This window comes from Gracilinanus agilis, chromosome 5 (assembly GCF_016433145.1).
Source record: "Gracilinanus agilis isolate LMUSP501 chromosome 5, AgileGrace, whole genome shotgun sequence".
NCBI lineage: Eukaryota > Metazoa > Chordata > Mammalia > Didelphimorphia > Didelphidae > Gracilinanus > Gracilinanus agilis.
Window position 1 is genome coordinate 298,640,715 of NC_058134.1, and position 21,817 is coordinate 298,662,531.

Here is a 21,817-nt window from a genome sequence, read left to right on the forward strand (position 1 = left end):
GTTGTCTCTCGGGGTCTGTCTAGCCTTCCCTTTGGGAATCGTTTTCTGTGAGAGATGTTTCAGTCTCTGTCTAACCACCGTCATCGCTACTAGCCCCTGCCAGGAATTTCGCGCTTTGCTACCGGGGTCTTGTTGGACCCTGGCAAACAGTCCATGGGGGTGCGGGGGGGAAGGGCTTTTCTTCCCTTTTACAGATGAGGAGACTAAGGCAGGCAGCCTGAGGAAGGGATTTAGCCAGGGTCATCCCGGTAATGAGCGTCCGAGGCTGGATTTGAACTCGGGTCTGCTCGATCAGCTGTCTCATTGCAGGTCTCTTGGCTCTGTCACTGACTTTATGTCCTCTCGTCTTTCTTTATCTTTTCCTCTCCTCTGTATCTCTCTCCTCCCCGCCTCTGTCTCTTCTCTCTCCGTCTCCTCTCTCCCCTTTCTTCTCTCCCCATCTCTCCTCTCTCTCACTCGCCCTTCCTCTCTCCATCTCTCCTCTGCCTCTTTCCCTTTATCTCTCTCCTTTCCGTCTCTTTTGCTCTGCTGGGATTGAGGTTGACCTGGAGGAGAGCCCAGAACCCTGATCTTGTTGGTACCCTCCTGGGAAACCCTGGGCCCGAACTGGGGGGGAGGGGGACAGGCCTAACCACATGACACCTTTCCCCAGAGCTCCTGGCCAGTGGCTGAGGACTGAGGAGCAGAATCTGAAACCTTTGAGCTGGGGGGCAGAATATATGTGCAGTCGGGAATCCCCAAAAAGGAGGTGACCAGGGAAGGTGGAACAGAGGCCCAGGAGATGGAGGACAGAGGTGAGTGTGACAAGCCTATTGGGTGGGGGGAGAGGTTGGGAAGTGGGATGGGTGAGTGAGTATGTTCCCCCCTGACTCCCTTCTTCTCCCCCAGACTCTGCCCTCCCCCAGGAGAGGAGCAGAAGCCAGCTCCAAAAGGGAATGACCTCTGGGCTCCTGGTGGCCCCCAACTCCCTGGTGAGTGGACAGCCCTTGATGGAGTGGGGGTCCTCCTGAGGTCTCCAGAGCCCCAGCCCCAAAATGTAGTGGTTGCAGAGTCCTCACATCCTCCAGCTTGGGGAGGTGGGGGAGGTGCTTGGGGATCAGTCTGCCCAGCTCTGGCCCTGACAGAGGAGGAAACTGAGGCCCAGGGTAGTGACCAGTTTTGCCACTATTAGAGGGCAACAGAAACCATCCGGCAGTGCTGGACAGCAGGGATTTATTACTGATTATCAACATTCCTTAGTGCCCCCTCAATACTGGGCAGACAATAGGCACTTTATACAAACCTTCTGGGATCTTCTTTTTATTTTGAGGTTGAGAATCATCAGCCAACAAGGACATTTCAGTATTCAGAGGACAAAAAAGAGAATTGCCTGAGAAATCATAAACTGCATTCTTTAGATGTGCACAAGCAATTTAATTTCGTAGTAACCAAATTGTTCTTTTATATTCCAAGTTTTTTCTTTTGCACGTTTCTTGATTTTGTGTGTATATATAGTAAATTTGGTATATCCCGAAACGGTTTGAGTGATTGCTGTTTCGTAGCCTAGTTTGAAATTTGGTTTTGCTCAATCCCCTTTATTCCTATCTTTTTTCATTATGCCCTTGGAGATTCTTCATCTTGTCTTCCTACCTCAAGATGAATTTGATGATTTTGTCAGGGCTTCAGAAATTTGATATTGGGCTGGATCTGCAAATATGGGTATAGCCTGTTGGCATGGTCTAGCCAGGAACACTGAATATTTCTCTGCCTGTTTAAATCTTTCTTTCTAGGAAGTGTTTAGTCATGCTATTAAGTCCTTGGTGGGTCTAGTGATGCATGGATCCTCATGTGCTTTATACATTTTGGAGTTATTTTAAATGGAATAACTTTATTTTTCTCTCCTGTTAAGTTATTTATTTTTTTTAGTAATAAAAAGAAAAGCTGATAATTTTTGTGGGCTTATTGTATATTATTTATCCATTCAAAGCTATTGTTTTAATTAACTTTTTAGGTTTTTTTAGTTGAACCTCTGCATTTCTCTAAGTAAACCATCACATCCACAAATGCTGATAGTTTTGTCTAGGCAACCTCTTTTTTTCTTGTCTGTTATAGTTAGCTTTATATCAAATAAACATACCTGCTTTCCTCTTGACCTTAAGGCTTATAGTATTTCTCCATTAGAGGTTAATGCTTGGTTTTAAACAAATACTGTTTACTATCTTCAGAAAAAGCCTGTTTATCTTTAAACATTCTAGTATTTTTAATACAAATGGTTGTTGTTTTAACAAAAATAGCCTTAACATGATTATGTGGTTTTTATTTTATTTTTTATTACTAGGACTATTATGCTTATGGTTTTCTGAACCAAGCCTGCATTTCTCATAGTGGTCAGTAAATCTTTTAAAAATATTTTTGTAGTTTCTTTGGTAATTACTTTACACCATATTTTTCTATGTGCATTTGTGAAAAATAGTTGTCTCTAGTTTCCTTTTTTCCTTTTCTCAGTCCCCAGATTAGATACCAGGACCATATTTGAGTCATTCATTTATGTACAATGCCATTTTCTCTCTTTGGAACTAATTTATGCTATATCAGAGTTTATTGTTCTTTAAATGTTTGACTTAGTTCAATTATAAATCCATCTTGGCCTGGATTATTTTTTCCTTTGGGTTGTTTCTTATGGCTTGTTCATTTTCTTTTTCTGAGACTGGATTGTTTAAATTTTCCATTGTTTAAGAGGTTTTTCTGGTTCTTATACAATGGGAAACAAGTTTTTGATGATTTTTTTTTTTTTGGTCCGGGGTGTTTCTCCTCTTCATTTTTAGTTTTAAATTTTTAACTTCCCTTTTAAAAATCAGGTTAACTAATGTTCATTTTTCTCTTAGTTCTTTAAATAAGAGCTCCTAGTTTTATATATCAATTTAATTTCTTGGTTTAAATTTATTCCTTCTTTGACTTTTATAATTTATTTTTTTGAGCTTACTTGGTGGATTTGAGTTGTTGCTTTTTTGAATATTTTTGATTGCATGTCCATTTTGGTGCTCTCTTATTCCTCTTGCTTAGAGATGCCCACTTTTCTATAAGGACTGTTTTGGCTGCATCCTCAAAGACTTGGTACGCTCTTTGGTTGTGTTTTCTTTGACAGGATTATGTATTGTTTCCATGATTTGTTCTCTGACTCATTCATTCTTAAAGATCATGTTATTTAGTCTCCAATTTCTCTTATTAGAATTTCTGTTGTGTATGATCATTAATTTCTCCAGTCTTCTACATTTATTGATTAGGTCTTTTTCTACTGTGGGACACACCCAGTTTGGGGAGAGGTGGGTGCTATGTAATGTGGAGAAATATGGCAGTCAAGGCGTCTGTCAACAATGAGGCATGTGCTGTGTGCTGGGCACTGGAGATATCAAGATAAGTGAAAGCATGTCCCCACTCCAAAAAAGAGCCATTCACATGGAGAAATCAGCGTGCAGACAACTCATTACCTTTTAAAGAGAGAGACCATGTAAATCAAATTTTGATTGGTATCTCAATAGAGCTGCTTTTCTTTGTAGTCCTCTGGATTTTATGTGTTTAAAGACATGAGGCTGCCATCCAAGGGCTCCACAAAACTAAAGAAGGTAAAGTTTCAGACGTGTTGGAGCCAGTTTGTATTGGCTCAGGAAAGCTTATTGTTAAATTGCCAGTAGGGGCATCGACTCCTTCAGAAATCAGCTAACACTGATTGATGGTTGTCCAGGTCCAAGGACAGTGATAGATAAAATGTAAATAGTTAGGATATTAAACTTAAAAATGTATCCTGGTACCAGAGAGCTGATTGTTAAACATTTATCACTACATCCCTGGGTAACAACCCCTGATGTAAATAGAAGATGTTGGGCAGTGGGGTGGGAGAAAAAGGAAGGGGAAGAAATTCAGTGGGAAAGAAGCCCAGGGAAACCCTCCTGCAGATGGTGGGATTCAAGATGCCTTTTGAAAACAATCACTTATCTTCAACACCACATATACATACTCTGTGTGTGTACACATATTCAAATAAATGCATTTATTTTTTTCTCCCTATCTTGGACAAAAGAAAATCAAACTCTTGGTCAAGAGAATATCCCTACCAGCTGCTGGCCTCTTCCTCCTCCTGCTTCCTAGGCAGTCCTCTGCTTGATGGTAATTGTTGTGTGGATAGGTTATCACCCACCTCTCCTTCCTTCTCCAGGCACTGGGTGCCCAGCACTTTTCCCGAGATTCTTGCTTTCACATTGCTTAGGACCTGATGGCACCACAAGATTCCTTTACATGTTTGTATCATGACTGGCTCAGCCATTTCCCTTTTGGGGACCCCTGTGGCTTCTAGTTCTTTGCTACCTCAAAAAAGAACCACCATCATTCTCCCCAGAAAGCCTTTCTGTATTTCTATATAGTCCAGAGTCATGACATTGGGGTTCTTGATCCCAACGACTTCTCAAAGGGTTACTAAACATAGCCCCTCCAGCATTCATTACCCATTTTGGTCATCTGCCAATTGAACTGACAGGAGGTAGCCCCTCAAAGTTGCTTTATTTTGCATTTCTCTAATTATTAGTGAATTGTATCATGTTTTTTTTTAATATGGCTGTTGGTAGCTTGTTTTTCTTCCTTTGAAAATTGTTCCTATACTTTGATCATTTATTGTATGGGGAATTTGAGGAAACCAGGAGTCAGAAATGAGAAGGGAAGGCTACATTATGGGTATGAGGAACAATGCAAAGACCCAGAGTTAGGAGTTGAGGAATATAGCAAGTTTGGCAGTGAAGCTAGATCATAGAGGGTGTGTTGGGAGTGTGGCCACAAATGAAGAAAACTGGTAAGGTGAGAAAGAGAGTATTTTGTATTTTATCCTGGAAATAACAATGAACCACTGGAGTTATTGAGAAAGGGAGTTGGCATGGGAAGATTCACAGATTAGGAAAATCACTTTGGAAGCTAAGTAGAGGTCAGATTTCCTATGGAGAGATTCAAGGAAAGGATACCACCCAAAAGACTTGCAAAAGTCTAGGCATACGATGATGAGAGTCTGTACCAAGGGGGCAGTGGCGTGAATGGAGAGAAAGAGTCTGGTACTGAAGATGGTGTGAAGGTAGGAATGACAAAATGGCAATGGAATAAATATGTGAGGTGAGTGTACAAGGAATCAAAGATGACACCAGATTTTCTCTCCACAGTAGCAGTGAGGCTAGAAGCATATACAACAGAAATAGGAAATGGGTAGAGGAGAATTTGAGGAAAAGAGAGTGAGTTTTGTATGAACACAGTGAGTTTCTGATGCCCACAGGCCATCCAATTTGAAATGTTCAAAAGGTAATTGGTGAAAGGTAAAAAGGGGCTGGAGTCAGTGGGACAATTAGGGCTTGATATCTAGATCTTCTCAGAGATGAAATTTTCAGAGGACCCAGGACAGAGCTTTGGCAGGGGACTGAAAGTCAAAACCATAATTAGTGGGTGTGACCAGCATGAAGGAGAGAATCTGGAGGGAACATGAAAACCTACAAAGGAGAGAACATCTTGGAGCAGAGGGTGACTGAGTCTCAAAGGTTTCAGTAAGGCCAAGGAGAATCCATTTTGAGTAGTAGCCTTTAGACTTGACAGTTAAGAACTTGTTGGTAACTTTGGAGAGAGAGCATTTGTTACATGTTGGCATTAGAAACCACCTTGTAGAGGGGGCCTTTGAAAAGAAAAAGAAGAGAAGATGTGGAGGTGCCCATTGTGGATGGCCTTCTCCTTGATTAATTGAGCTTGTGGTCCACTAAAAACCTCAGATCTTTTTAAGGACTACTGATCTCAAAGTAGGCCTGCCCCCATCTTATCTACTTAGGTTGAATTTTTTTGTATGTAAGCCTTTATATCTATTCCTTTTGAATTTTGTCTGATCAGTCCGATACTCTAATCTGCCAAGATCCTTTCAGATTCTGAATGAACTGGCATCCAATGTGTTAGCTATCTCTCCCAACTTTGTGTCATCTGTAGATTTGATGAGCATACCATCTATGTTCAAATCATTGATAAACAATGTTCATTAGTATAGGGCCAAGTATAGATCCTTGGGGCACTCCCCTGGAGATCCCCAGCCATCTGCCCAGGTCTGAATCCATTTGGTTATCTCAATGTCTGATCCCTATTTCTCTGTCTTCTTCATAAGAATCAAGAGATGTCTTGACCATTGCTCTCCCAAAACCTAGAAAAACCCAAATTCTTCACCTGCTAGTTCTACCATCTATTCAGAAAAGGCCATGGGATTAGTCTGACATTGGTCTCATTGGTTTCAGTGTTCCCCAACCATTTCCAGTAATCTGGTCCAGAGTTTTCCTAAGAATCAAAGTCAAGCTCACTGGCCTATCATTGGAAGATTTGGCAGACTCTCCCATCCCACCCCTCTTTTTTGTAACATGAGGACAACAGTGGCCCTTCTGCAGTCTGATGGTTTCTCTCTTATTGTTCTTGATCTTTCACATATCTCTGATGGGGGCTCAGCAGTCCCATCTGCCAATACTCTCAGGACTTTCTCCACACCTGCTAGAACACTACTTCTCACTCTCTTTTATAGATTTCTCTCTGGGTCATCTATGGACAGTGAAGTTCCCCCAAGCCTCCATCCTGAGCTCCCTTTTTCAGCCATCTGAGTGGCTCCCATGGGATTCACCCTTCATCTCTTTCCTGAACTACAGTCTTGAATCACCAGTTGCACTCTGGACATCTCAAGTTGGACATCTTCTAGATGTATCACACTTTACATGTCCAAAACAGGCCTTGCTATCTTTCTCTCCAAATCCTATCCTGTTCCAAACATTCCTGTTCTACCATCCTCCTAGGCTTAGAATTTTGGTACCACAACTAAGTAGGTTTGATTCCTCAAAGTGGTCCAGGAGAGTACCTAGAACACACCTCTGCACATAGGGATTAAAAAGCACTAATTAAACACTTCTTCACTACCAACCCCTGCGTTATGTGTAAAGGGCACAAATACACAAAGGAGAGAAGTGGTCCCTGACCTCAGGATTGTCACATTCTACTGATGCCAGATTCTGAGGGACTTGAAGCTGCCAAAACTTCTCTTTGAGCCCAGTGTGAGAGTCCTGGCAGTACTTTATAATTATAGATTTGGTAGCTATGATGAGGAGGGATTAGTTGGGAGAGATGGGCATAAGAGGGAAAAAGGAGTTTTCAGTTGGATATATTAATATTTAAAGGTGTGGTTGCCAAGGAACTGAATAAATAACCATTCCTAAAATGATTTTAGTAATTTATTTACAAAATATAGGGGAGAATGGAAGTAGAGTAAGAGATCTAACTTAATGAACTAGATTTGTATTCAAGTCTGGCCTTTACTCTGGCAGGGCTCCAGAGTCCCAGCTGGAGAACCTAAAAGTCAGTTAACAAGGGGTTTAGCCACTAGGGCTTCCCCCAATCAAGGGAGCCTCCCGGAGACTAGTACCTCCAAGGAAGTTAAGGTAGTTAGTCAGCCTGGATGAGTGGAGAACAATTAGGAGGCACTGCAAATCATCCAGGCAAAAAAGTGGAATAGCCTTGCATATGTGAAGAGTGACATAAATGCATTCTCTCCTGTTTGTGGAAAAGAAAAGCTTTTTAATATGGTGGTTGACAGGACTGGAAGGTTAGAGAAAAGATAATCTAGTTTGAACTTATGATGAGAACTCTCAAAAGAAAAGGGGAAATTAGGAAGGAGGGGTGGCAGAGATGAGTGAGTCTATGGGGAGGTGTGGGAATATGGAAGTAAAGAGAAAAATTTAGGCTTGATTTTTTTTTTTAAAACCCTCACTTTAACTATCAGAATTGCTTCAAAGGGAAAAGAGCTGCCTCAGGGCATTATGTTGCCTTTCCTTGTAAATCTTCGTGTTGTGACTTGTATGGCTCCTGAGAGAGATATGGATCAGATAGGGGAGTCACCTACATAGAAATATGTCTATTATAGCTGACCCAAGGGTAAGGCCTGAGCAAATCATTTAATCCCCATTGCCTAGCCCTTAATGCTTTTGTGCTTTTTTTTTTTTTTTTTTTTTTTTTAGTATTGATTCTAACATGCAAAGTAAGGGTTTAAAAAAAGAGTTTATAGCCCAGAAAGCAAGGAAAGAAAGGGCTTGATAGCTGGTGGGATGGGTGGATCAAGTGAGAGCTTTTAAGGTCTTAGAAGACAAAGGTTGTTTGTAGGCAGAAGAGATACAGCCTTTAGACAGAGAGGTCAGTCTCTGCTGGAGAAGATGGGAGGGGATGGGGTCAAATGGACATGAAGAGGGCTGAAGGAAGAGATGTTAGCAGAAGGAGTGAAGAGGCCAGCATTCTCAGAATGCTCTGATAATGGCCTCCATTTCTTTGAAGACAAGGTCCTCAGCTGAGGGAGTGGGAAGATGAGGTGCTGTGGAGGCTTGAGGAGAAAGAAAAATGTTTGGAAAACCTGCTGTGGTAAGTGGGATAATGTGTTAGTTAGAGAAGGTAAAAGGGTTGTCTTGTCTCCGTGGAGGCTCTATTGAGATTCAAGTCATTTGTAGTAGGCCCAGTCAGCACAATTTCACTATCATGGGAGGAGTAAAGAGTGTGAGGAGGATTTGGCAAGGTCTGATTAACCCTAGAACAAAGGCCTAAGGAAAGTGGGATGGATGTATGAATGTATGGATGGGGAAAAAATAATCCCTGTCCTCAAGACATTCTACTACATTCTAATGGAAGAGGACAGGACATAAAAGGTTGCTAGAAAGCATGGAGGAGGAAGATGGGAAATAGTATAGAGACTGCAGGAAGTGATGAGAGCTCCCTCACAGAGACAGAGGCAGAGCCCCCAGGAGAGAGACAGAGACCTCAACTAAAACAGGACAAATCTCTCACAGAGATGGAGACCCCCCCAGCCCTACTGGGACCTGTCTGTACATCTCTGTGTCCTTTGTCAGTTGAGGTGTCCCAATGTGTCTATTGAGGAGGCCTGGTTGGAGGAGCTGGGAGGGGCTGAGGTGGAAGCTAAGTTTGTTTGGAGGGGGAAGTCATCTAAGAGTGCCTGTAGTGAGGAAACTTTGAGTGGCAAGTTGAGATCAGGAAGGGAAGAGAGCAGAGCTAGTACAGGCGTGATGGCCAGTGGAAAAACCAAAGTATTCCAAAGAAGACAGTTTTAGATTAGAGACTGCTACATTTATCTTTTTGGAAATTGTTTTTAGAGAATGTCTGCTGGGATTTAGCTCTGCATGCCCTGCCATCCCATTTGGTGTAGTTCTCTTCCTTAAGGGTTAAGAAATTGTCCCCGTAATTTGATTGGCTTGGGGGCGAAGGCTCAAGTATTATAGGAGCTTCTGGGAGGCCTGAGGTGGTGTTAGTGTGGCTCTGGTCAAGGTAAGTCTTGGCTAATATCTGAAGGCTGCTGGCTAGCTTTGCCACGCTGCCCTGCTGCCCAGACCATTCATCATTGTGCAACCTTTGTGCTATGGCCATGAAAATGTCCTTTTGTTAACTAGTGAAAGACCAGGAGTGTCTCATTTTGCCATAATTTTATATCTAAACTATCAGAGACTGACCCACGCCAGGTGTAGCCTAGCACCTTTTTTTGAGGTCTGTTTCTGTATCTAAGTTGGAACCTTTATCCCAGTTTGAGCCACTTGGGGACCAAGTGGTGATTCTCCTGGTCTAATGTTGTGCCAGTCTGGTTCAGACACATCCTGGAGACTGTCAGTATTGGATCTGTGGAACCTGACCTTTTATAATAACATTTATTAGTAAAGAGAGAGAAATAGAGGGAGAGAAGTAGGTCTCAGCCTTTCTAACTATAGGGATAGACCTGATTCTCCATTTAGCAGGCTCAGCCAAGGCTTGCCAGAGATAAGGAAATGCTCAGAAAGGTCAGCCCAGAGACAGGTATAGAAGCCAAGGGAGTGACTCTGCTTCCCACTCTCTCTTTTCAAACCCTTTTGCTCCTCCTCCCTTTCCTTGGCCAGTGGCTTTCAAACATCACGTCTGCCCTTCCATGGCATTACACCAGACCATCAGGCCTCATGTTGGGCCCTTATATTGTCAGACATAATGTGTTTGACTCTGTGACTCCTGTGTCCCCTCACTGGGGTGCATCGTGCATACCCCCCCTCCCTCTCCTGCACTGCTTCCCCTTTGCTTTGCCTAGCCTGTGGGTGAGCAGGTGTATTGATGTTTCAGGCAACACTGACGTTCCAAGATGTGGCCGTGGCCTTCAGCCAGGAGGAATGGAGATGCCTGGACCCAGTTCAGAAGAGCCTGTACCGGGAGGTGATGCTGGAGAATTATCGGCACCTGGTCTTTCTGGGTAAGGAGCCCAGCTTTCTGCTGGCACCCCTCCCAGCATCTCCATGTTCTTGTAGTCAGCTGTGGCCCCTCCACTTATAGGTTTAGCTAAGTCTTGGCCTGGCCTTTGGCCTGATCATTTCTGTCCCTAAGACAATGTTGATGTCCCTGTTGCTAGTCTGCAGCTCAAAGTGGGCATTGTCCCTAGGCTGCTCCTGCCTGAATCCTGTCACCCAAGTAGAGCCCCAGAGGCCCTGTGACCAATAATTTTTAAGCTCCTGTAGTGTAAACCCACCATGCCTGTGTAGCACCAGAATGGCTCCCTGGGATCCCAGGACAGAATGTCCAGCAGAGCCCTCACTTCCTTTCACCCTTAGGACACTGCTAGAAAGCCATTCTCTACCTGAAGAGGAGGCAGCTGGAATGGACTCAAGAGGGTGCTCCCTTTTCTCTCCCCATGAGCAGGGCTTCCAGTTTCCAAACCAGAACTGATTTCCCAGCTGGAGTGTGGGGAAGGCCCGTGGATGCTGCTGGAGGAAGAGCTAAGAAGCCACTGTCCAGGTGAGAGACAGACATGAGGTCTGTCCGCGGAGACCCTTCTGTCTATCATCTTGACCTCTGTAGCAGCTTCCCAAGTGAGCTCTGTGGCTGTGGGGTTTCTAAACTGAACTCTTCCCAGGGCTGGAGATGACAGACAACCCTTCTTGCTCTCCCTGGGATAGAGAGCTTCCTTTGCTAACATCCTTAGCCTTTGCCTTTTTAAGTCCTTTTCCTTGTGGTTTAAAGTGTACATGAGTCCTCTATTCTTAAAATAAACTTTTTAAAAAGTTTGTTCCCAATCAATCCTTGAGTTTAAATAATGAGACCTTTCTTTATCTTACAAGCCCCTTGAGTATAAAGAGAGAGAAATAGATAGAGGGAGAGAAGTAGGTCTCAGCCTTTCTAATGTTAGGGATAAATCTGATTCTCCATTTAGCTAGCTTAGATTGAGGCTTACCAGAGACAGGTACAGAAGACAAGGGAGCAACTCTGCTTCCTGCTCTCTCTTTTCAAACCCTTTTGCTTCTCCTTCTTTCCTTGTTTGTGTTAATTTGTGTAATTGTGTAAAATTGTGTAATTTTGCCTTCCTCAGTGGCCTCCTTCCTATCTGCTGATTTCTTCCATGCTCCCTCAAGTTTGCTTAAGTCCCCCTTGCTGCCTTGAACTTTCCCTTGGCCATTCCTTCTGAGTATTATCTGAGCTCTCCCTAGAAGGCCCTGAATCTTAAACACCCTTACCTTGGACTAGGTGCCCTATCTCTTTTACTTCAGGCAGACTTTTTACTCTGCACAGCCCCTCCCAGACTAACCTGATCCTAACCACCATCAGTCACTCCACTGCTTTCTTTCTGTCTGGTTTGTTCTTCATCCCACTTTGCAGACATCTCCTTGCTGGGCCCACTCCTCTAGGGTTCACTCCCTGACTCATTCTTCTTTTCTCCAACCCTTGCTCTTAGACAAAAGGATTTCCAGGTACATGTTGGTACCCTCCCATCCCCTCTTTCTGATCACATGATCTGCCTACAAGAAGACTCATGGCCATGATCTCCTCATCATACCTAAGTCTTAGGTCTGCCTCATCCAGAATTCTGAAATCTCTCAGAGCTTTGGGAAAGCCTGCCTGTCAGTCAGCAAATATATATATATAAAACACATCCTTGGTGTATCCAGCACCTAATAGCTTCAGTTAGGGGAGACAATGTGGACATCTACAAGTAAAGGCAGAATGTATACAAGTAAATACCAAGTGATCCTTGAGCTTGCATCCCAGCAGCCCTCACCTTTGCCTCAGAATCCATCATTTCCTTGAAGATGCAGCTTCATGAGGGTCTTAAAGTTCCTGTTTTAAACTATTTAAACTATTGTTACCCTGGATCGCCATATCTCTCACCCTGGTAGGGTGTCAAGCCTTTGCTTGCTCTGGCACTTTTTAGGCTCACAGGATCTCCTCTTTATGGTTTATCTTTGGTTCAGCTTTTCTGGGAAATGTCATTAGTCTTTGTTGGTGTCCATTTCTCCAACTGTTTCTCATTTTGGGGTGCCAGAAGCTTTTAAAAATAGGTCAGATTAAAGTTTTTTAATCACTCATCATATCTTTTTCTCATTTTTATTCTTCTAGTTTTGTATCATTTGTGATTTTTGCTCTATGAAGGTGGTGATCTGAATGTACATACATGGCTTTGGAATGACTTTCACATGAATGATGGGTTGTTTCCTATCTGCTAAATGTAATGTGTCATTTTCTTGATTCCATGTTCAGGGCCTCCAGCTTTTTTATTCCTCACAGAAAGTAGTTGTGCTGTTCAGATCTGAGACTTCTTTGTGGGACTTGTAGGTCATTAGCTTCTTATGTTTCTTCTGAAGCAGATTTTCCAACTTTTTTTTGCTGCCTTCCCTTTGCCCACCTTTGCATGGAAATGACCAAGTAGCTAGTATATATTTATATTGCTTTAACTTGGAGTGGCTCATTGAGTTCTTCATAGAATTCTCTTCCTCCTTTTAATTTACAACTGACATTCACATAGAAAATGGAAATTATTTTCTTGGTAATCTTTTTGCAGATATCATGAGTACTGTAATATGAAGTGCCAAATGTGTTTTAATAAAATTTGGACTCTGGTCCTTAGATTTTAATAAAGTTTATAGAATTACTTGAATAGATAGAAGAGAGCTAGTTTACTTTATTTATTGCTCCATTTAGCTTGCTATTCTGAGACTGCCGTTAGGGCCTCCTAGCCGTGTGACACAGGGAAGTCCAGCCAGCAACAAACATGGAAGAAAAGAGAGTGAAATCTTCTCTTGCCTCAATTTATCAAATCTTTTCTCTGCCCACTAACTCTTACACATCATATCTCTAGAGCCAGCTGTGGCTTTCTATTTTGCCTGGGCAACCCAGGACATTTCCCCTGCCCCTGTCTGGTGATCTCTTGACTCTATTGCTGCCATTCTATCCTCATGACCCAATTCACCCAATGATTTCCCTCACACAATCCTCACTTCCGAGTCAAGTTCAGGCTCATGCCAGGTACATGTAGTCGAAAGGGGGAAGGGTAAATTTCCTTCGCATAAATGTCTCTTTATTGCCTTTGAATATACAACAAAACTAACTCTTCCATCTCCCTTATTTAATAGTTCTTAATTTGGGGACCATTAACTTGTTTTATTTTTTTTTAAATTTCGATAATTATATTCATCACAGTTGATTTCTTTTGTAAATTATGTATTTTTGCATGCATAAAAACATGATTCTGAGAAGGGGCCCAGGGATACCCCCAGATGACCAAAAAAGGATTAAGAACCTCTGTTCTATTCAAACTTATAAGCCATCATTCCATTTATCTGCAATTTCTTTTTGTTCTCTGGTTTCTTTTATAGCAATTGGGACTGGTATGATTTACTTTCTGCAGTATGTTTACTTATTTGTCTCACATTTAGAATATGACTAGCTAAATTATTGTTTGTAGATTGTCTTACAGTGTTATTCTTAACACCCTTCACGCCCCTTCCTTCTGCCACTGTTGATGCAGAGGAGGAAAGGGACCCCAAAAGCCTGAGAGATCTTTTGTGTTTTATCTGCAAGTGGACAGTCTGCTGGTGTCTAGCCCCTTGTCCCCAACTAGGCTGCTCCTAAATAAACAGACTTGATCTATTGCCAGGACTATACCCCAAAATGAATCAGACAGAGCTTGCCCTCTGTTCACCTCCACTGGGTGTTATCCTGTTGTAATGAGACTTTATGGACCCCTGACTCCGTGTACTTTTAAACCCCTACTTCTCTGTCATGGTGTCTTTATTTTCTGTAAACTGAAGCATATAATATGAACAGACACACAACATTGCCTCTCTCAGAGGCCGGCAGAGAGATTGGTTCAGAAATTTGAGAATTTATAGAATAGAAAAAGGATATAAAGCAGTTCCATCCCTCTCAAAATTTGTCTCCAAAACAGAGGCAGAAACTCCTTTTCTTTCTGCTAGCAGTTAGAACATCCCTTCTACCTCTCCTTCCTCCCCACTGCCATCCCAATTCCTGCTCCAACATGCTGTAAGAGATAATAACTTGGAATTCTCCATATTGGCTGGAAAAATACAAGATTAAGAAAGGCCTTAGGGATTCAGTACATCCCATGACCCTTTAAAATCTGAGACAAACAATGAGTGTTTTCAAAATAATCCTTTCTCATAGCACTGGAAACAAGGCATTTACATTCTTTCTTTTTCTTTCAGACCAGAACAGTAGTCCAGAGACCAAGAAGACAATTTTAAAGCAGGTCATTTTTGTGGAAAAATCATCCCAGGAAAGACTCTCAAGAGATCACCCCAAAGACTTTAAGTTTGGAAAAATTGGTGGCTATGGCCAGAGATTTAACAGGCATAAGAGAAAGCAGAAGAGAACCTTAAGGCAAAGAAAGAGAATTTCTAGTAAGTCAAGAGAACGTGAATGTATATTTAGCAAAAATTTCTTTCAAAGGCCAGTCCTTGAAATACAAAGGAATGTTCCTTCAGAAAAGAGTCTCCATAAATATGATACACATGGAAATAGCTTTAAATTGTCTTCAGACCTAAATAGTTATAATGGAATCTCCTCAGGAAAGAAACCTCATATGACTAATACTTGCAACAAGACCTTTAGTTACCATTCAGACCTTATCCGATATCACAGAGTAAACACCAGAGATAAACCCTATGCATTTGATGAATTTGGCAAAGCCATCCATCAGAGGCGACATCTTACTCGACATCACAGAATTCGACCTGGAGATAAACCATATTCATGTACAGAGTGTGGGAAAACCTTCAGTCGGATTCCCTACCTTATGCTACATCAGAGGATTCATACTGGAGAGAAGCCCTATAAATGCAATGTATGTGAAAAAGCCTTTTGCCAAAGAGGACATCTCACTGAACATCAGAGGATTCATACTGGAGAGAAGCCCTATAAATGTAACATATGTGAAAAAGCATTCACTCAGAGTGGACATCTTACTGAACATCAAAAAATTCATAATGGAGAGAAGCCCTATAAATGTAGTGAATGTGGAAAAACCTTTAGCAATAAATCATCCCTTATTCTACATCGCCGATTTCATACTGGAGAGAAACCATATAAATGTTATGAATGTGGAAAAGGCTTTACCAATAGCTCAGTCCTGATTGTACATCAAAGAATTCACACTGGAACCAAACCCTATAAATGTCATTACTGTGGAAAGGCCTTCCTTCAGTACATAGGGCTTGTGGTACATCAGAGAATTCATACTGGAGAGAAACCTTATAAATGCCACATATGTGAAAAAGCCTTCAGCCAGAGTGGGCATCTTAGTGAACATCAGAAAAGTCACAATGGAGAAAAACCCTATGAATGTAATGAGTGTGGGAGAGCCTTTAGTAATACCTCATCCCTTATTTTGCATCACAGAATTCATACTGGAGAAAAACCCTATAAATGTAATGACTGTGGCAAAGCCTTTAGCAACAGCTCGGTTCTTACTGTACATCAAAGAATTCATACAGGATCAAAACCCTATAAATGTCTTGAATGTGGAAAGGCCTTCCTCCAGTGTATAGGTCTTATTGTACATCGGAGAACTCATACTGGAGAAAAGCCTTATAAGTGTAATGTATGTAAAAAAGCATTCAGTCAGAGGGGACACCTTACTCAACATCTAAAAATTCATAATGGAGAGAAGCCTTACAAATGTAGTGAGTGTGGAAAAGCTTTCACCCAGAGAGGACACCTTACTGAACATCGGAGAACTCATAGTGGGGAGAAACCATATACATGTAATGAATGTGGTAAAGCTTTTAGCAATCACTCACACCTCACTCTCCATCACAGAATCCATACTGGAGAGAAGCCCTATAAATGTAGTGAGTGTGGAAAAGCTTTCAGTCAAAGGGGTCACCTCACTGAACACCAAAGAATTCATACTGGGGAGAAGCCTTACAAATGTAATGAATGTAGCAAAGCTTTCAGCAGTCGGTCACGACTTACACTACATCATAGAATTCATACTACAGATAAACCCCGTAAACACCGTGAACATCGAAAGACTCGTGTTGTGGACCTTCCTCAGTGTCAGAGGATTAAAACTGGGGGGAAATGTTACAAATGTACTGAATGTAGTAAAACCTTCCAAAGCAGCTCTTCCCTAGCTCTTCATCAAAGGATTCATAGTGGAGAAAAGCCTTATGAATGTAGCGAATGTGGAAAAGCTTTTCGCCGGAGAATATATCTTACTAAACACCAGAGACTTCATAATGGAGTGAACACTTATAAATGCAGTTCATGTGGTGAGAGTAAAAGTACTCCATGTACATGTCTTATTCAACATGAGACAATTCATCCTAGAGAGACACCTTCCACATCTGGTGATTATTCAGAAACCTTTAGCAGTAAGGCATCTCTTACTTTATATCACAAAAGTCATAGCAGAAAGAAATCCTATGAATGTTATGAATGTGGGAAGCCTTTCAGCAGTCGTGCAGGCCTTATTGTACATCTCAGAATCCATACTGGAGAAAAACCTTATAAATGTAACACATGTGAGAAAGCCTTTAGCCAGAGAGGACATCTTAGTGAACATCAAAAAATTCATAATGGAGAGAAACCTTATAAATGTAGTGAATGTGGAAAAGCTTTTAGCCGGAGAATGTACCTTACTCAGCATCATAGAATTCATACTGGAGTTAAACCTTATAAGTGTAACATATGTGATAAGGCCTTCACCCAGTCTTCAGGCCTCACTCAACATCAGATAATTCATTCTAGAGAGAAACTTTACAAATGTAGTGAATGCGAAAAAGCCTTTAGTACCAGCTCATCACTTAACCTGCATCAGCAAATACATGTGGAAGAGAAACCCTATAAATGTAATGAGTGTGGAAAATTTTTTAGTGATCAGCCATCTCTTAATCTACATTGGAGAAATCATACTGAAGGAAAGCCCTATATATGTAATGAATGTGGAAAAATCTTTAGCAACAATTCATCCCTGGATCAACATCAGAAAATTCATAATGCAGACAAACCATATAAATGTAATGAATGTGGAAAAGCCTTTAGTCAGCAGGGAGGTCTTGCTCAGCATCAAAAAATTCATAATGGAGAGAAACCATATAAGTGTAATGAATGTGGGAAAGCTTTCATTTATAGTATGCAACTTACTCGACACATGAGAACTCATACTGGGGAGAAGCCCTATAAATGTAGTGAATGTTCAAAAGCTTTCAGTGAAAGCTCGTCCCTTATTGTACATCAGAGAATTCATTCTGGAGAAAAGCCATATAAATGTAATGGATGTGGGAAAGTCTTCAGTGCACAGGGAAGCCTTACAAATCATCAGAGAATTCATACTGGAGAGAAACCTTATAACTGCAGTGAATGTGGGAAATCTTTCAGCTCCAGCTCATCCCTTGCAAGACATAAAAGAACTCATACTGGGGAGAAGCCCCATAGATGTCTTGAATGTGGAAAAGCTTTCACTCACAGGTCATCCTTTACTGTACATCAGAGAATTCATACTGGAGAGAAACCCTACAAATGTAGCGAGTGTGGAAAGGCTTTCAGTGAGGGAAGAGGGCTTCTTCAACATCAGAGAATTCATACTGAAAAGAAATCTAAAAGTTTAGTGTTTATGGGATAGATAACCTTCCCCTAATGAGGAAACTATTTAGCATCAGAAAATTCATGCTCAAAGAAATATAAATAATATCTGTGTGGAAAGGCCTTGCAGTTTAGTCCAGACATAAGAGACAAACTCCTGGTATTAGTGCCAGGAAAGCTTAAGACTTATTACTTATGTGTCTGGGAATCAGGATAATAGTTTTTCATTTGGAAATTGAGAGGGAAAAAAAAAAAAGATTTTCCTTCCACAACACACCTGAGGGCATTCCACTTGTATAAGTAAGACCTAGCAGCTCTTTGACTCTGAGCTTTCTAGGACAGAAAAAAAAAAGAATCTTAAAGCATTTTAGTGAGGGAATAGAGGAAATAGAAAAAAATGCTGATAACCAGAATTTCCATTGTGATGTATTTATAAGCAACAACATTGATTGTGAGCACCCCTTCACATAGTTTTCATTGATGTACATCTGACAATCCCTATGAAACTTGATAGATCACTTATCGTTGGGGTTTAAAAGAAGATTGGAGGTGTATGTGAATGTGGATCTTATATTTTGGGAATATGTAGAGGGAAGGTATTTGGAAGTTGTTCCAGAAGCCAAGAAGATGGCTCACCCAAGGGGTACTTCATGGAAATGTGGGATCTGGTAGATATTTAACAATGATGGTGGGGAGAAAACCAACAAGACAGAAACAATCATTCTGCATTCTCCATCCCAAAGTTTTGGTGTCCTTATGCTACCCATAATCCCCCAGAGAATGCCCTGCCCCACACTTTTAATTTAAATCTTGATCTCCCCATCTCATTTCTTTAAAAATCTTAGACTTCCTTGGCATAGTTAATTTTCATTTCTAATGAGGGTAGCTGTGAAATTGAGACACCCCTCAAATCTCTAGGCATTGAGTGGATTGGGTTGAAGGAATCTGTCATTGGTAATGTCTTCCAATTTCAGGTTTTCAGGGAAGATCTTTTCAGTTAAAGGTCTTAAATCACAAAAACATCCATGTAGAAGGCCAGCCAAAGCAACAGTGAAGGCCACTGAGCAACAGTGAAGTAGGGTAGTGTGCATTCCTTAGGGTCCTGCCTAGGACACTGCCTATGACAGCTGGAAAGAGGAGAATTGTTAGGGGTGTGGCAGAAACAAAAGAGCTGGGCAAAGGGCAGTTTAGGAAGGTAGTGTGAATAACTCCTGTGTGTCTGACTTTCATTGGTTTTATGAATGTCTTATGTTTTCCCCTTTCAGTCATTTCCAAACCCCAATTGAAGCCTTCTAATAACAGAAAAACATGAGACTAACAGCAGAGCAAACAGTATGTTTTATATGTTTGTGTATGTGTGTGTGTGTATATACATATGTATGTGTGTGTATATATATATAAACAACATTCCATGCTTCTAGTTCCCTACTTTTCTACTGAAAGGGGAGAGATTGGTTTTGATTTTTTCAGACTTCATCCTTCTTTTAGGATTAAAAAAAATTTTTTTTGGCCACCATTTATTGCCACTGTTTTATTCTCCTGATTCTATTTTCTTTATTCTTAGCCCACTCATAACATTATTCTCATGTTTCTGAATTCCATATATTTTTGGTTTCTTAGGGCACAGTACTACTTTCTTGCATCCATATACCACAGTGTGTTTAGCTCATCGTTTTGCTACCATAAAGTGTTGCTATGAATATGTTTGCATCTATTGGGACCTTCTGCCTGGGACCTCCTTGGGACCTTTGCCCAGCATTGGGTTGCTAGATCAAAGGGTGTGAACCACATTTAGAAACTTTGCTTGGAGAATTCCAAATTGTCTTCCAGAAAATTAGACCAATTTACACTACCATCAACGTGCATGTAACTGGCTTCCTTTTTTTCAGACCCTGGCATATACCTCATTTTAAATAAAATACAAACAGACATTTACAAGGCAAGCAGGGAGATACTGCAAATATTATCATCCCCATTTTGCAGGCAAGGAAATGGATTCCTTCAGAGAGGTGGAGGGATCCATCCAGAACAAAGAAAGGTTTGGGACCTGATTCCAGATCTGGCATAAGGCCTGTTCAGATATGAGGCAGGCACAGAGTACTTGTATGGACTACCATAAAATGGATGTCACCTCTGCAGAACCACCTGGGTAGTAGTTTGAAGTAGGATCCAGCTGCCTAATTCTCACCTACCTTCTGCAGATTTGTAGTATGTATGCCTCAGCACAGGTAGATAGAGGCTAGCCCTGGAGAAAGGAAGACCCAAATTCAAATCCATTCTCAGACACTTAGGAGCTATATAATCCCAAGCAAGTTACTTCTACCTGCTTGTTTGCTCAACTATAAAAGAGAGATAACAGCACCTTCCTCCTAGGATTGATGTGAGGATCAAGTGAGAGGACATTTGTAAAGTGCTTGTAACAATGCCTGGCTCAGAGTAAGGGGCTATAGGAATACTTATTTCTTTTCTTTCTCCTCTGTCTTCCAATGGGGAGAGACAGTGTGTGTGTGATGGTCAGTATCTGGAGATCCTTTGTCCTAGACCCATAGAAATACTCAAATATTTGAAGCTAACCCCTTGGTCTGTAGAGCAGAGGAAGGATGCAAAGAATTGTATAAAGAACCACAGAGGCCATCTGGTCAAGCCTTCCTTTTATAGACAAGGACATTTAAAGCTAAAAGTCAAGACATATAGCTTAAACAGTAGAGCCTCTGACTCCAAGGTAGCCCTCTTTACATACTATCTGAATACAACACTGAGAAGTAGGCAGAGTAGCTGAAGGGGCTCAGAAACTATTTCCTAGGGGTCTGGGAAGATAGCACCCATTGACAGAAAAGGGGTGGGCTCATTCCCTACTGATGGTAAGGAAAAATGGGATTTATGCATCTTGCAGATCCATACAGAAAGGACCTATTCTCATGTGTATTAACCACAGTAGAGTCATACCTGTATCACATGGAACTACCCTAGGTACCTCCCTTCCCTGGCATTCAAGTGGAATTGTTAACATGCTGCCTTGGTCCTATTTTTCCCTTGTTGCCTCCACCCCTAGACATCTCAGTCTTCATTGTGAAAGTTAAAATGTGCTGTAATAAATGGCCTTTTGCTTTAAGGTTGTACTAGGTTGTCTTATTCTTGTAGGGAACTTAAGAATCTCCAAATGGGATCATCTTCCTTGCTTTTCTGAGAAAAGATACTTCCATACAGAATGGTCTGGAATTCTCAGAGAATGTGGAGAAGGAGCAGTGGGCACCAAAGAGATACCCTTCCCACCCAGTTTGCTTGAGATGATTGAGGTGATTAAGAATGTCATCCCCAAACCAAGTCAGCTCACTTTGCTTACTTCAACAACCGAGAAAACAAAGGTGTCCCCCATCTCACCCTCAGTGGACAATTCTGAGTTCTAAGGAGGATTCAGCTCCTCAGAGCAGCAAGGCAGCAGCAGCTTTGATTCTCTGGGTGGATCCAGCAGCATCCTCAAGTGGTAGTGATTGGCAGTGATTTGGAGGGACCATTCCTTAGACTTAGAGAATTTGAAATTTTCCTTCCTTGCAGAAGGAAACTGTGTCATTTGGAATTATTGTAAGCCCTGGAAGACTACAACTCCCAGAACTCTCTCTGCTACAACTTCCCCTGACAACTCCCACTTCCTTTGTGGGAGAAAGTATAAAAGGGAAAGTTTGGCACCTTTTTGCTCTCTCTTGGCGCCTTTTTCCCTTTCTTCCTACCTCCTAGTTTTCCCTAGACCTTTCCCTTTCTAATTAAAATAAAATCTAGCTATTCAAACCCTAAAGTTGCTCTCTGATCATTCATTTGAGGGCTCTGGTCAGTCTCCCCCTGCTGGGGCTGGGTACCGCTACCCTCCTTTCCCTTCCTCTACCTTCCTCTCTCTTTTCTCCCATCCATCCTACCA

At 41.6% G+C, this 21,817-nt stretch overlaps 1 protein-coding gene across 1 annotated transcript in view; it reads left to right on the plus strand.

The window, feature by feature from the left end:
- Window positions 1–892: 892 nt before the first annotated feature.
- Window positions 893–21,817, plus strand: part of LOC123250263 (zinc finger protein OZF-like) — a 32,948-nt gene continuing 12,023 nt past the window's right edge. Inside the window, exons 1-6 of the mRNA XM_044679276.1 lie at window positions 893–971; window positions 10,159–10,285; window positions 10,729–10,824; window positions 14,526–14,700; window positions 15,352–15,860; window positions 16,017–16,592. Of these exons, the coding sequence (XP_044535211.1) occupies window positions 936–971; window positions 10,159–10,285; window positions 10,729–10,824; window positions 14,526–14,700; window positions 15,352–15,860; window positions 16,017–16,592 (1,519 nt within the window). The 5' untranslated portion in view covers window positions 893–935. The remainder of the gene's footprint in view (window positions 972–10,158; window positions 10,286–10,728; window positions 10,825–14,525; window positions 14,701–15,351; window positions 15,861–16,016; window positions 16,593–21,817) is intronic.